This window comes from Aulonocara stuartgranti, assembly GCF_965226115.1.
Source record: "Aulonocara stuartgranti genome assembly, chromosome: 17".
NCBI lineage: Eukaryota > Metazoa > Chordata > Actinopteri > Cichliformes > Cichlidae > Aulonocara > Aulonocara stuartgranti.
The window spans coordinates 35,580,409-35,594,767 of NC_138953.1; the positions used below are offsets into that span (position 1 = coordinate 35,580,409).

Consider the following 14,359-nt stretch of genomic DNA (forward strand, 5'->3'; position numbering starts at 1 on the left):
ACTTCCTGTGACTGCCGGAAGTGAAAACTAGCCTTTTCTCTTTTTTTTCAGCTGTCATGGCTGAAAAGAGGACTGTTTTGGGGCTACCACTGTTGTTTTTATTAGCTTCCGTGGCTCTCTTGCATTTATTTATTTGCCCGTTCACTAAGGTTGAGGAGAGCTTCAACTTACAGGCGGCACACGACCTTCTGTATCACAGACTTGACTTTGACAAGGTAAGCATGCAGCCATTTGATGTGTTAATAAGCTAAGTGGACACAGAAAGCACCCGTGGATGTAAATAAAACATTCGTAATATTCAATTTCCCTTTTTGTCATTTTAAAAAATAGAATATCATTCTTACGGCCCTAAAGATGTTAAATATAAGGTACATTATGAAAAAAAAATGTGACAGCTGCGGGTACAGTTTAAATCCTACTTTTGATGTAATGCTACGTCCCAAACATTCTGCTTGCTATTGATGCTTGCTATAAAAATCATACACACCAGTAGTTTGACAGCTATACTGCGGTGTGGACTGTTCCATCGTAAACCTATAGCTACAAGAAAAAAATAAATGTGGTCTTATCCTCACCCATTCACGTCACAATATTAGAAAAATACATTCATTCACAATAAAACAAGAGAACATAACAGGAGCTCTGTTGAAACATGGGGAAAAATATGACCAAAACTGAGGGACAGGGTGGCTGAACATAGGTATACTGTTCCTATTTAACCGGATTTATTGTAAGGCAAAACGCACTACACATAAGCACATCATGGGAGTAACTCGACCCTACTGGGAACTACGAGCTTTGATGCCAGGGTTGGGGATAAAATCAAAGCCTCAAACAAAGAGAGACCTATTGGATTTATGCCATGGAGGCCACCAATAACTGTGGTCCTAATGAGGACTAATATTAGGGTCACTAAATTTTGTAACTGACTAGACTTGACCTACAGTGTTGGCTTTCAGCATTAACATTGCTTTGCAGTTCTTTTCTGCCTTCATTGTAGTGCTCTGATATATCACTATCAAGATTTATAAGAAATTTAAAATTTAAAAAATCCAAAGAAGAGACTGGAGAATCACCTTTCGGAGTATTGATGTTGCATTGCATGTACACCAGAGGGCACTCTGAAGCTAGCCTGGCAAAACCTGTTTGAAATGCCACAAACTCAACAACCAGCTGATCTTGTTATGACAATAAAACATTTTTAAACAGAAATGTCTTATAACCTTCGTAAAGACTCATAAACAACTACACATAAACAGATTTCCCTGACATTTATTATGTTTTGTGTGCCTGAAAGAAAAACAATAAGTTGATATATCGGAATTTTTAAATTACTCAATATCAGTATCTATTGGGCTTTATTCTGTTCTGTTGTGGCATCAATGCTTTTGTTCTATTTTATTGTTTATTACAATGTTGCTTATCACAATATATTACAACTTGATAACATGCAGGACTGTTGTGTTCCCTGTGATGAGGGTGTCCTGAAAAATAATAAGTCAAGAGCACAGTAAGCAGTCCTGAAACTTAGGACTGGACTAGGGCTTAGGAAACTTGGACCCCCCAAAAAGGAAAAACAAAAACGAACCCAATAGACAGCAAAAATATTTGCAGCAGTCTTTACAGCTTGTGATATTTTTAATTAGGTGTTCACTACAAGATGAACTACACTACATGGTACAGAGCTGTCAGTAGTATCCTTCCACAGATGACAGAGTAACTGTGAGAATGACTTAAAAATACATTGCAACACATCTCAAATTTGCATGTGAATGCCTGAATGTTGCTCAATTTTACTAGATAAATCTTCTCTGGGAAGATTAGACAAAGGTTTACCTTTATAAGAAGCATGCACTGTACAGTGTAGGGGGTGAAACAATGCTGTGAAGACATTGTAAAGCACGGTGGAGGGAGGATCATGGTTTGGCTTTTTATTTTTGTTTTTTTATGGTCTGGATATCTGGACATGCAGAGAGTAATAAATTCAAAATTCAGTCAAAAACATACATACAGTAAAATACTGGGGCATCACTCCATGATTTGAAGCTTAGAAGAGTCAAGACAATGAAAAACCAACTATAGGATGATTAGAAAGGAGAAATCCATGTTTTAGAACAGCCAAGAGAGTCCTGACTTTAACATAACAGAGATGCTTTAGACAGTTTACTTGTTTGTTCTGATAAAAAGGGAGAAAAAAATCCATGACATCTGGGTAAATTCCAGGTCTTGCTTAGGGTCATGTGATTTGATTGAAAGCGAGAGATTAGATTGTTTTATCTACTCTTGTTTTTGAGCTCCTTTAAATCACTTATACGGTGATTTAAAGGATTTTAAATCACTTATAAATCACATTTATAAATTTTAAATCACTTTAAATCACAGTGATTTGTGGCTGTATAAGTCTTAGAAAGTACCTTTTTTTTTTTTTCTTTTCAGTATGACCATCATGAGTTCCCCGGTGTGGTGCCGCGGACTTTCCTTGGCCCCCTCTTCCTCTCCACGCTCTCCTCCCCTGTTGTTTTTCTTTCTTCCCTGCTGGATGCACCAAAATTCTACACACAGCTTATAGGTAGCGTACCATCTCACTTTTTGTTGTTTAGTATCCAAACCACTGAGATGTAAAGGTAATTAAAAGCTCTAAAGAGATGTTTAATGTGCTGTTCTTTCTGCACAGTCCGAGCTTCCCTGGGAGTGTGCGTCATCGGTGCACTGTGGCACATGCAGAGAGAAGCAAGGAGGCAGTTTGGCTCCACAGTTGCAGACCTTTTCTGCCTTATATGTGCATCTCAGTTTCATTTAATGTTCTACAGCACAAGGACACTGCCCAATGTATTCGCCCTGCCATTAGGTAACCCATCAGCTCTCATTTGAGTTCTAGTTTCTTTCTTTGTTATTTTTGGAACTTAAATAATCGAGCATTATAATGATGAGTAAAATTCTCGGCCCAGTTCTTATAGCATTCACATCATGGATGGCTCAGAGATATGGCCGGTTCATCTCCCTGTCTGCTTTGGTCATCATTGTGTTCCGGTCAGAGTTGTGCATCTTTATGGGCCTCATGTTACTGATGTCGCTCCTGAGCAGGAAGCTGGGGCTGCTGCAGCTGCTGAAATATACTGTTCCTGCTGGGATATTGTCATTAGGTTAGTGGTTCATCTATAATAAATACAGTGTATGTCTAACAATATTAAAAACGTGCTGATCACTGTTTGTGTTTGCTTTCCTTTGTCTCCTGCAGCTCTGACAGTGGCTGTTGATACCTTCTTCTGGAGGAAGCTCCTGTGGCCTGAAGGCCAGGTTTTGTGGTACAACACCATTCTCAACAAAAGTTCCAACTGGGGAATATCCTTTGATTTATTCCAGCACATCCTGTTTGCTTAGCTGTTTGATAGTTGGGAAACTATGGGGGGGAAATGACAACCACAAGAAAAACACAATGTATTAGAAAATGTGACATTTCACTTTATGGAAATAGTAGGAGAGGATAACTGTTAGAGTTAGGACTTTGTTGACTGTGGAAAAATTACTTTCCTTGTTGGACTGAATATTTCAGTCATTTTATTTGTATTGCACAATTTCACAGCAACAGATTTCTTAGTTTATAACTGTTAATTTAATAAATGTTTTAGTTTCATGGTATCTTAAAAGCGTGTTGATGAACAGCATGTTGATGCCCTTTGTTAAAATATTCCTGTATGAGTCCAGTCTCCTTTAGCATTCTAGCTCAGTTAAAATTCAGGTAATTTTATGACATTGTTGTTGGTTTATTGTTGGTTGGTTATAGCAGTCCTTGACTATTCTCCCCAGTAAACCTCTCCATTTCTCTGGTACTTCTACTCTGCTGTACCTCGCGCCCTGGGCTGCACGCTGTTCTTTGTCCCCCTTGGCCTCCTTGACAGGCGAATGAGAGCACTGCTGCTGCCCACAGTGGGCTTCATTCTGCTCTACTCACTGTTGCCCCACAAAGAGCTGCGTTTCATCATATACACTTTTCCCGTGCTCAGTTTGGTGGCTGCGCGTGGTTGCTCTTTCATGTAAGCTGAAACGTACGGCACCTGTCCTTATATTGAAAGAAGAGTGAATGATCCTAAAAAGTTTCCTTTCTCTTAAAATTGACATTGAAATTTGGAGAGCTGAAGCTGTTTGTCATGCTTTTTACTGTTTTGTTTGTTTTTTCCTCCTTCTATGTGATTTAGTTTGTGCAACTACCAGAAATCCTGGATATACAAACTGGGTTCTGCATTTGTGGTTGGCCAGCTGTTGGCAAACACGGCATACTCTGGTATTTGCCTCTATGTTTCTCACCACAACTACCCTGGAGGCAGAGGAATGCAGGAACTACACCGGCTGTTGCCAGCCTCAGCAGGTTGGAATCACATCAAGCTTTTTTTTTTCTTTCTGAAGGGAGCGCTCACACAGTTACATATTTAAAAGTCTGTCAGAAATGCAGGAGATAAAGAATCGTGGTTTTCTAGTGAACTCTCATTGTTGCTGTCTTTCCTCAGATGTATTTGTTCACATTGACACCTACACTGCTGAGACTGGAGTTTCACGCTTCCTACAACTAAACAAAAACTGGAGGTTGGTGTTTTATTTTGATCTGAAATCTGTCCACCAATCTTCTTTTTTTTTTTTTTTTTATATACAGTTTTAAATTTTCTATTTTTTTGTGTGTGTTTTGAGTTAAGCTTAGAATTCAGAAAAAAATTTGGCCTCACTTCAGTTTTCAGTATCTGTATTGTCAGTTTTAGCTTTTTTCAAATATTATAACATGGGTAACATTTGGAAATGGGGAAATTGTTACAATCTCAGAATAGGTACTGCAGTACAAATACTTTGGAAAGGCAGGTCAGACATGCTGGACCTCAATAAACATGTCTGTGAAAGCCTTATGAAGCAGGTTACATCATCAAAGTGACAAAAATAAATACAGCTTTATTTTTTTATCTTAGCTTTTTAAGTAAACTTAAAATATTATTTTAAACATTTTTAACACTTTACTTCCCGTTTTCAACAGATATGACAAACGTGAGGACTTGAGCCCCACGAGCCCAGCTATGCAGATGTACTCGCACCTATTGATGGAGGCTAATGCGACCAAGATAGAATTACTCCAGGACACCCATCAGCCTCTGACCTTCATAGAAGGTTACCGCAACATTGCCTTCAGTGTGTTTCACTTCCCTCCTGTCAGAGTGCACTTGGAGAGAAAAACTGTGCTGATGGAGAGAAAGGCCATCAAAACAGTGACTTAAACAAGTGTTGGATTTTTTTCTTTAAATTTGCTGACCACTACTGTGAAACCAGTGCTTTTACAGAATAATAAAAAGTATCTCTCCAGGTATCACATTTCCACTACAAAAGATTATCAGTGTTGCATTAACATAGTCATGAATCTAAATCTTATCTGCTCTCATGCAAGGAAACGAGCTACCACATGTTCTCCGTGAAATTATTTTGTCTTCTGAATAAATCTTTGTATTATTATTTTTTAGCTCAGAGGATAACAAAAAAAATAAAGTTCACTGAACACTGGAGATGCTTAAAATGAAGTGAAAACATTGAATTCTTGTACTCGTGTGCCTTAAGGCTCCACACTAAACACCAGCTTTTCGGTCTCATTGATAAGAACAAGACTACGATATTGTGTAAGGAAAACCTTTATTTACAAATGACTAAAATTTGCATGTTTCCAGTCTCAATGCTAAAACATTTATGAAATTAGGTTCAGAAGTCATTTAATATAAAAATGTACAGTACATTGTTTTACTCAATAATAAACCCATAATTTAAACCCCTGGACATAAACTTAAATTGTGCTTGAGAGACAAATTGTATATTCCAAACAAACCCCATTATTCAGAAAATACAGCAATATTATACATGATCTCAAAAACATATCAGCAAGTTAAAAAAAAAAAAAAAACTAATTCTAAATGACAGTACCGTGAGCCACAAATTCACAATGGAAATTAAATAATATAAACTTAAAATATCTTTCAGTCACAGCATTTATTTATTTTTTGGGGGCCATGTTTTCATTCAGAAAACAACTCTTATCTTTAATCATAATATTAAAAAAAAAGCATCCTGACGTGATCTGCGCAATTTCAACAATATTTACAGCGTTTTTGACCTGAAGTAGTTTTGGATAAGGCACAAGGAGAGAGTAGACAAAGGAAAAACATTGATTTAGAAGCAAACACATTATCACCAACCCCTACAGCTAGAAAAACCTTCCCTCCCTGATACACTTCTGAGACTTTTCATCACAACAGCTCCAAAGTGTTTTAACAGTAGTACAGAGAATACAATAAAGCCTCGATCTGGCCTTTGCATTGAAAATCAGTGTATTCAATGATATTTTACATTTTGCCCGACAGAACCCCACCCCCCATTTCACAGCTATGCAACTTGGTCCTTAAATAAAGGGTTTTCAAGTTAATGCTCAACAAAATAATTATGATCAGTACTGAAAATAAATCAAGGGGAGGTTGACCTTGAGGAACAGCAGACCCTCCATGTTTTCTAGCAAAGGCCTGGGCTGATTCAGGGCACAGTTGACACTAGCTGTGCTGAACAGTGTCTCTGCTGGGACAATGCTCGGAGGGCAACCCACGTAGCGGGCGGCTACTTTGGCAAGATCAGGCCATAGGAACTTTTTCAGGTTCCAGTAGTCAAGGGGGTCACAGCTTTGATCAAGTATGTCTTCCTCAAGATACTCCAGCACTGCCAGCTCTGAGGACTTTGGCTTCTCCTCGTTTTTTATCTTTTGCCTGATGTCAGCCATCAAGGACCAGAGGTTGTCCTTGTTTGAATTTGCGGTGCTGGATGAAACGTTGGCCTCATTGCAGCCGTTGTGCAGCAGAGGCTTGACTGCAACTGAGGTAGAACAGGACATGTCCAGCTCCCGGATCAGGTCTTGTTTACATCTTTCAGCTTCTTCCTCTGTGAACAATGACGTTTTGTATCGTGGGTCCAGCATGGTTGCCCATATGTACTGAGGGTCGTGAAGAGTTGCAGACATCCTGCTCACCATCGCTTCCTTTAGAGACTTGAGCATGTTGTCTATTCCCACGGTCTCGTCAAACAGCAAGTCTATTTTTCTGTTGAGAATATGAATGAGTGGTATCACTTGTCCCAGAGTGGCAGTGCGGTTGCTCATCTCCCTGCAGGCAACTTCAAAAGGTTTCAGTGCATTGCAGACTGACAACATTACTTCCCACTGATCGCAGCTGATCATTTCCCTGAAATTGCACTCGATCGACATCTCGTCGATGGCTTTCTTTTGCTCAACCAGTCGCTCCAGCATGAAAAAGGAGGTCATCCATTTGGAAGGGACGTCCTGAATGAGCTGGTTCTCTGGCAGCTGATGGACCCTCTGGAGCTCAGCCAGCTTCTCCTTGGCCTTTGCTGAGCGGTGCACACGCTCACAGATCTTTCGTGCAATACTCAGAAGGTTCTGAACCATTCGCTGGCTCTTTATGGCTTCACTAACAATGAGGTCGATGGTGTGTCCAAAACACTGCATGGTGAAGTGACCGTGGTCCTCCAAAGTGTTTTTGATGGTGGTGTTGTCTGTTACAGTGAACCCCTTTTTCAGCCCTGATGAGTTGATCCAAGAATCCCACAGATACTCGAGCTGCTTTGGGATGTCATGCATATCGTGATCAGAGTCTATTTGTGAGACACTTAGGAGAGCAGAACAGTGAAAGTCTTGACCTTGGGGTCTGACACTTGACTCGTACGTCGCCCAGTGGGCGGTAAGGGTTAGGTATTCCCTTGTCTGGCTACTGACCCAAATACTAGTTGTGAAGTGGACAACACCACCTTCAGCTTCTTTCAGGTGGGTCAACACAACCTCCTTCACCCTTTCGTACATATCTGGTATGGCAGTGCTGGTAAAGTAAGAAGAGGGTGGTAGAGAATACTGAGGCTGGAGGTACTCTAGCAGTCGATTCAGTCCAGCATTCTCCACCATAGCTGATGGCTGAAGATCCAGTGCGAGCATTTCTGCAATAAGTTTGGTGATTTTTTTGGCAACCGGGTGGTGTTCATCAAATCTCTCACGATTCTGTTCCGTTTCATAAACAGAAGTGTCCATGAGCTCTTGTTTAACATGAATTTCAGCAGACGGCACATCACCTGAGATAGTATTGTTACTTTCAAGAACATGTCCGTGAAACCTCTGCATGTGCCTGAAAAGGCAGCTTGTGCCGAGGTTTGTAGTCTTTTTGCCTCTGCTAATTGTGCGGCTACAGTGCAAACAAACCACCTTTGTAGGGTCAGCAGGCGAAATGGAAAAATGATTCCACAGTTTTGACGTCTTTTTACTGAAAACAGGCATGGTTTGTGTTTTTTTCTCACTAAGGGGATTCTCAGTTTCTTTGGCTGAAACTGGATCTGTTGCAGTGAGATTGGTGTAGGGATGAGGGGAAGATTCCTTATCATCTGTGCTTTTTTGGTTTTTGAGGACATCTGGGTGACGTCTCATTAGATGTCTCATTAAGCAGCTTGTACCAAAATCGCCCCGTTTCCCCCGACTGATGACACACGGACAGTAACGGCACAGTGCTTTTAACTGGTCAACAGGTGACACTATGAAATGGTGCCACACTTCTGATTTAACCCGTTTCATGATCTTTTTGTTTTGCTGAAAAACTGAATGATCCTGATTGAGGCTGGGGCCTTCAGAGAGGTCACATGGTGATGAAGTCAGGGGTGTGTCCTCCCCATGAGTTTTGAAGGAGAGGTTGAGTGTGGTCTCCTGCCCTGAGAGATGCATCACCTCATCAGATTCTTCCTTTATATCCATGCTTTCCTCCATGCTTTGGGGTAGTTCATCTGATATGGTTTCTGGTGATGATGGAAGAAGGGGTGATTCTTTTTTGAGTTCCAGTGGATCCTGTAGTTGAGTGCGGGACAGCAGCGAGGGCGGGTTAGTATAGGGTGGCGGAATGTGATTTCCCTGTCCATTCTCCTCAATTACAACCTCTTTGTGGGCTCTCCACATATGCCGGATAAGACAGCTTGTCCCCAGATCCTTTCCATTTTTACCCCTACTGAATTCATTCATGCAATGAATGCATACTGCTTTGGAATTATCAGCAGGCGACAGGTAGAAATGTTTCCATACAGCTGACCTGCGACGGGAGCTAGAGCTTTTTGGGGTCCCTGGAAGGCGCTCAGGCCCTCCGTCTGACATGTCTTCGGCATTGTTTTCATTGGAATGTGAGGATGGGAGGGTGCTGCAAACAGCGTCGGCATTGGCATACGGTTCTAGTTTTGGTTCGACTTTGGGTAACACTTCTTTGGATGACAGGTCTGAATTTTCAGCTGAGGAGGTGGACGGTGAAGTGTTTTTTGAGGCAGAGCTAACAATGCTATTTGTCAAGTCTCCGTTTTTTGGTGAGTTTGGGGAGGGAGGTATCAAAGATGAGGCAAGAGGGCTAGTCAGATTATTTGAGGATGCGTCGGCTCCGTCTTGCAAAAGCACAGTGGGGTGAGCCCTTCGTACGTGCCTCATTAAACAACTCGTGCTGAGGTCTTTTTCGTTCTTACCCCGACTGAACTCTTTCATGCAGTATAAACAGATTGCTTTGGTACTGTCTCGTGGTGATATGCAGAAATGATTCCATGCTGGAGATTTTTTCCGTGGGTTGGTCTGACTCCTCATAGATGACAAAAGACTCTGAGTGACAGCGTCCATGGCGACATCATAAAGGGTGCTTGTGTATCCACTTAGTAAATTGCTATAGTCATCGCCATCTTTAGTTACAAAAGGGCCAACTGAGCTGCCAAAGGGTAGTCTGTCATCATCCTGGGTTTCTTCCTCCATTCCATTAGCATCCTGGATCTCCCCTTTGCCATGTTCACTCAATTCGCTGCCATTTTCATACTTTTCACTCTCTCCATTTCCCTCGGTGTCAATGTTTAGGCATTTGTCTGAAAGAGTGGGAGAAGCTGCAGCACTCTTATTTGCCATGTCTGTCTCAAACAGTCCGTCACCCTGAGAAGAAAAGTTGAAACAAGGAAGAGAGTCTTTATCCAGTGTTATTGAGGAGCAAGCAGGTGACTTTGCATCAGCAGTTTCACGGGGGCTAATGCTGTAGGATTTGAACACATAGCCATCCTGCCCTTCAATTTTCAGGCAGGTCCCCTTTGCCTCTCTTTTTCTGCGTTCTATGGAGCCATTAGGTTCACTGACCATTTCCTCGCCCATATGTGAGACCTCTTCCTCCCCATCCATGGCAGCAGCCCAAGTGTTTCTGTAGAATAGTCAGGTCTGCGGTGTCAAATGCAATCGCTTTTTTCAACTGTGGTCATCGATACAGCAGCTCTCAAGCAGGTGTTGGGATGTGGGTGTTGCCGTCCAGGACACAGAGCGTGTGCTCGTCCCTCTCCATTTATGACTGGAGTAGCTCCACTCCTCCCTACAAGACCTAGAGAAAGATAGGAAGCGAGAGAAATAATAGATCAGATAAGGGTATTCTAAAAATAAACACGACTCCAAAAACCAGTAACACAACATGTTGTGCCATAAACAGCAGATTGTACTTTCATTTAGCCACACACAGCCACAAGAAAGTACAGAGATTGAAAAACAAAAGCACTTAAGTAAAATCAGGTTTCATTAAACGTACAATTTACAAGAAGGACTGCTAATTGATTTGACTCTGCAAGCACAGTTTTAGTAAACATAGAAATTTTGATTTTGTAAGGGGTAAACCATTCTGTCGGAATAGACAGACGGGTTGAGGCTTAGTCTTGCAGTATTCAGGTGCAGCTTGCACTTTTAAGGATCATTGTGATGCTCAAGTATTGCGTCATAGCTTTTAAATGCACTTGGCTACCTAGGAAATTCATGAGCAGAGCACTGCTCAAAGTGTATTCCGTTGAATTGCTGCTTCACGCGATCATTGTTCCAAGTTGCAAAATCCCGTATTTCCACAGCGCAAGACTTGATAAAAAAATCTTTTGACACATGTAATGATTTGAACAGTTTCCTCATCGTCGCCCCGTATCTGGCTTATACGGGGCGGTCGTGGCTCAAGAGTTGGCAGTTCGTCTTGTAATCGGAAGGTTGCCGGTTTGAGCCCCAGCTCGGACGGTCTCAGTCGATGTGTCCTTGAACAAGACACTTCACCCGTTGCCTACTGGTGGTGGTCAGAGGGCCCGGTGGCGCCAGTGTCTGGCAGCCTCACCTCTGTCAGTGGCTACAATGTAGCTTGCCATCACCAGTGTGTAAATGTGTGTGTGAATGGGTGAATGAATGTAGTGTAAAGCGCTTTGGGGTCCTTAGGGACTAAGTAAAGCGCTATACAAATATAGGCCATTTACCATTTGTCTGATTGTATTAAGTAACACATCACATTTATGTACCACTAAAAATATGCTGCACAACAGCCAAGCTGTTTAAAACTTTACTCAAGTACATTCTTGAGTATGTAGATTGAATTGTATTGAAATCCTTGAGCAGTTTATGAGCAAAAACAAACCTGTACAACTGCAAGCAAAACACTTTTGAGAGTACTAACCAACAATGTAATAACCTTTTTTGGTATAAAAGTATGATAATCTGATATAATACAATTTTATATACCCAGGTGCAACAAGCAAGTGAAAAATTAAAGGAAAAACACAGAAAAATTCTTATTATTGTCTTGTCCAATATGTGCTGCCATTTGGTGTTTTCATAACAGTAGCTTTCTATCACATCAGCACAAAATCTCCCTCGAGTGTTATATTCTGTTACTAGGAAAGCCATAGCATAGGATTCATTCATACTTTCAATATTCAAATCATTCCTGTGAGCCTCTTGAGCCTTATTGGTGGAGGCATTTTCATTCTGAAAGGTGTTAAAAAAATATAATTCAACCTAACTGCAGACACATAATAGGCCATGGGGTCAGGTCTAATGTGGTCCATTAAGAATGACAAATTAATGTTATGCCTCTGTTCCATAATTTGGCAGTAATATTTACTGCCAAATTTACAATAACATATAATAACATAGTGCCTCTATGTGCCAGCTAACTGAGAGAATGCTGTGTAAACCAAATAAAAGAAACTAGGGTCAGTGTTGAAGCAATTTTTCCTTAACTACAAAACTCACTCAGTGTTAACACCCAAATGTGTGCAACTAAAAAAAATACATCAGCTCTGAGAACATTAGCTTAAGTACTCGCTCAAATGTAAATCTGGTTATTTTAAATATGAGCTTTCTAATACAAAGTAAAACAAACAAAAAAAAGAGAAAAATATATCTAAAATTCAAATTTAGATTAGACATAAATCACACATTAAAATGTGTCCAAAAACAACCAACTTTAAAACGAAATACTAGTACGAGATGGGGCTTTTAAATGTAACCAAGTAATTTTCTACGTGAGCAGTGGCAAACCAGTTTTCCGGGTTTGGCTAAAGCGCTAGTCAGGAAGATGCGAGAGGACAGCAGAAATAGCCAACGCTAACTAGCCTGCATCTTCTCTTAGCAGAGAACTTGTGAATAGGTATTTACACACCGGCGTTCGACTCGACCCCTAACGAACAAAAAGTCACACTTACCATTAAACTTGCACCACCAATATATGCCAATACGTTCTATAATAAACATTACTGGCAGTTACGCTACATCATCAGCAAACACCACGGTGGCTATCCTGGTGCTAACTGTCTTAGCCGCAAGGCTAATAACAGACAAAAAACCACGCAGACACAACACTTGTGTGGCGTGGATTTGTATCACAAAAAATAACAGCATTTACAACTATCTTATTAGCCTTGCATTACCCCGAGGAACACGTTCAGCACATTTCGGACCACACCATGACTGCTAGCTGGTTAGCTGCCAGCTAGGCCACACACAGGACACACTAGCTAACCTGGCGAGGCAGAACCCAGCCGTGGCGACACACGAACCACACGGGATCCGAATCAGACCTAGACTCACCGCGACGTCCTCACCACATTCAGCCCCTTTCACACACACATACGAGTTCAGTATACTTACTGTTGAGTACGACGACTTGTTCACTGGGTTTCGGTTCCTAAACGGTTAAATATGACACATTTGATTGATCCGGAGGGGGGTTCACTTTTGTTGCTTTTGTCTCCTGGTTTGCTAGCAGTTCGCGTTCGGCCGAAGCAGCTCCACACAGCGACGGACGGAAGGAACAGGTTTTAATGATGTCACCGGGCACTGGGTCTCCAGTATGGCGAAGGGGGTAATAAATTTTAGTATTAAGTTGCATAAAACGGTGTTTTACTTTGACGTTTCACTAATTATAAACAGAAATGTTTAACTAGTCCGTTCTAATGATAGATTCAATTACTTCATTTGCATATTCAGTTAACTTGTCGACCCGTTTACACGACCTAATAACCTATTTTCACAGAAATTAAAATAATTAGATTTTTTTTAGAAATTTACGCATGCTGCCGGTGTAACAGGACCAAAAACTAACACATCCATTTGTTATTGCGAAATAATACATCAGTTAATAAATAACTTTTCGCGTGTGTTGCGTTCACGGTCTGGAGTGCCACGTTGGGGTCCAAAAAAAGTAAATGCAAAATATTTTAATCAATGCAAATTATAACTGCGCTAAACCGAGGGGGGTTCTTGCCCTTAAAAAAGACGTCTGGGCCCAGCGGACCGGTCACTGGGGTGTGGCATGTTCTGCTTGTGTCCTCCAACCTGTCCTCTATTACTACAAGAGCAAATAATAACGCCAGAGCATGACACTCTGAAAGTCGTCTTATCCGCTGCTCTTATGACTTGATAGCCACGGCCCCCAGAGTCAAAACAGACATGTCTCAGCGTTCCTTACATAGCGCTACTGTCCGTATTCGCGCTTTGTTAGGTTTGCAGCTTTGTCTTTGCAATGCTAGTATGGTTATTACAAAAGGCAACGCACTGATTGTGTGACAGATGGGCTTTTGTGTGAAATCTACGACTCACCACAGACATGACCTCCAGCGTCACACGTAGACCGGTGCGTACGGGTGGGAGTTGTCTGCTGAAACGCATTGTTGTGTTGGGGGATGATCCGTTCGTGCGGCTGCTGCTCTTACTGCTATTTGCCTCTGCTCGACTGTGGCTAACGAGTGACTCTAGCCAGTAAATGGCCCACACAGCAAATACTTGTGTGCTTTGTGTAGAGTTTAATATCGAAACTTCAAGGTACAAAGCGGCCTCTTCCTCTTTTATTAGCAACTGAAAAGAGCCCCGTATCGCCCGTTGGATGAGAACATTGTGCCCGGAATTAGCGCCACTTAGTAGGCCGTATTGCCATTGCTTTGTAGGACTGCTGGCTAGCAAAACTGCTCGTGAATTTGAGGTATGTGCTGGGTTTTA

At 41.4% G+C, this 14,359-nt stretch overlaps 2 protein-coding genes across 5 annotated transcripts in view; one reads left to right on the forward strand and one right to left on the reverse strand.

Annotated features, from left to right (window-relative positions):
* The first annotated feature begins 9 nt into the window (after window positions 1-9).
* The window catches only part of LOC309692688 (bromodomain-containing protein 1-like), a 31,498-nt gene continuing 17,148 nt past the window's right edge, over window positions 10-14,359 (forward strand). Inside the window, exons 1-9 of one of the 2 annotated variants that reach the window (XM_082511418.1) lie at window positions 10-215; window positions 2,437-2,569; window positions 2,675-2,848; window positions 2,949-3,143; window positions 3,239-3,341; window positions 3,810-4,034; window positions 4,197-4,366; window positions 4,506-4,581; window positions 5,018-5,148. In XM_082511418.1, the coding sequence (XP_082367544.1) occupies window positions 57-215; window positions 2,437-2,569; window positions 2,675-2,848; window positions 2,949-3,143; window positions 3,239-3,341; window positions 3,810-4,034; window positions 4,197-4,366; window positions 4,506-4,581; window positions 5,018-5,148 (1,366 nt within the window). In that variant the 5' untranslated portion in view covers window positions 10-56. Of the gene's footprint in view, window positions 216-2,436; window positions 2,570-2,674; window positions 2,849-2,948; window positions 3,144-3,238; window positions 3,343-3,809; window positions 4,035-4,196; window positions 4,367-4,505; window positions 4,582-5,017; window positions 5,149-14,359 lie in introns of those variants that run through there. The other variant, XM_082511419.1, reaches the window with a different exon arrangement.
* On the reverse strand, window positions 5,645-14,342 carry zbed4 (zinc finger, BED-type containing 4). Of its 3 annotated transcripts, XM_082511422.1 has the most exons (3): window positions 13,013-13,220; window positions 10,208-10,442; window positions 5,645-10,009 (listed from the first exon to the last, which is right to left on the reverse strand). In XM_082511422.1, the coding sequence occupies exons 2-3, from the start codon at window positions 10,247-10,249 to the stop codon at window positions 6,467-6,469; spliced, it is 3,585 nt and encodes a 1,194-aa protein (XP_082367548.1). In that variant the 5' UTR covers window positions 10,250-10,442; window positions 13,013-13,220; the 3' UTR covers window positions 5,645-6,466. The 3 variants fall into 3 exon arrangements, with proteins under 3 accessions (XP_082367548.1, XP_082367547.1, XP_082367546.1); XM_082511421.1 differs by lacking the exon at window positions 13,013-13,220 and adding an exon at window positions 13,964-14,342 and having other exon boundaries at window positions 5,645-10,442; XM_082511420.1 differs by having other exon boundaries at window positions 5,645-10,442.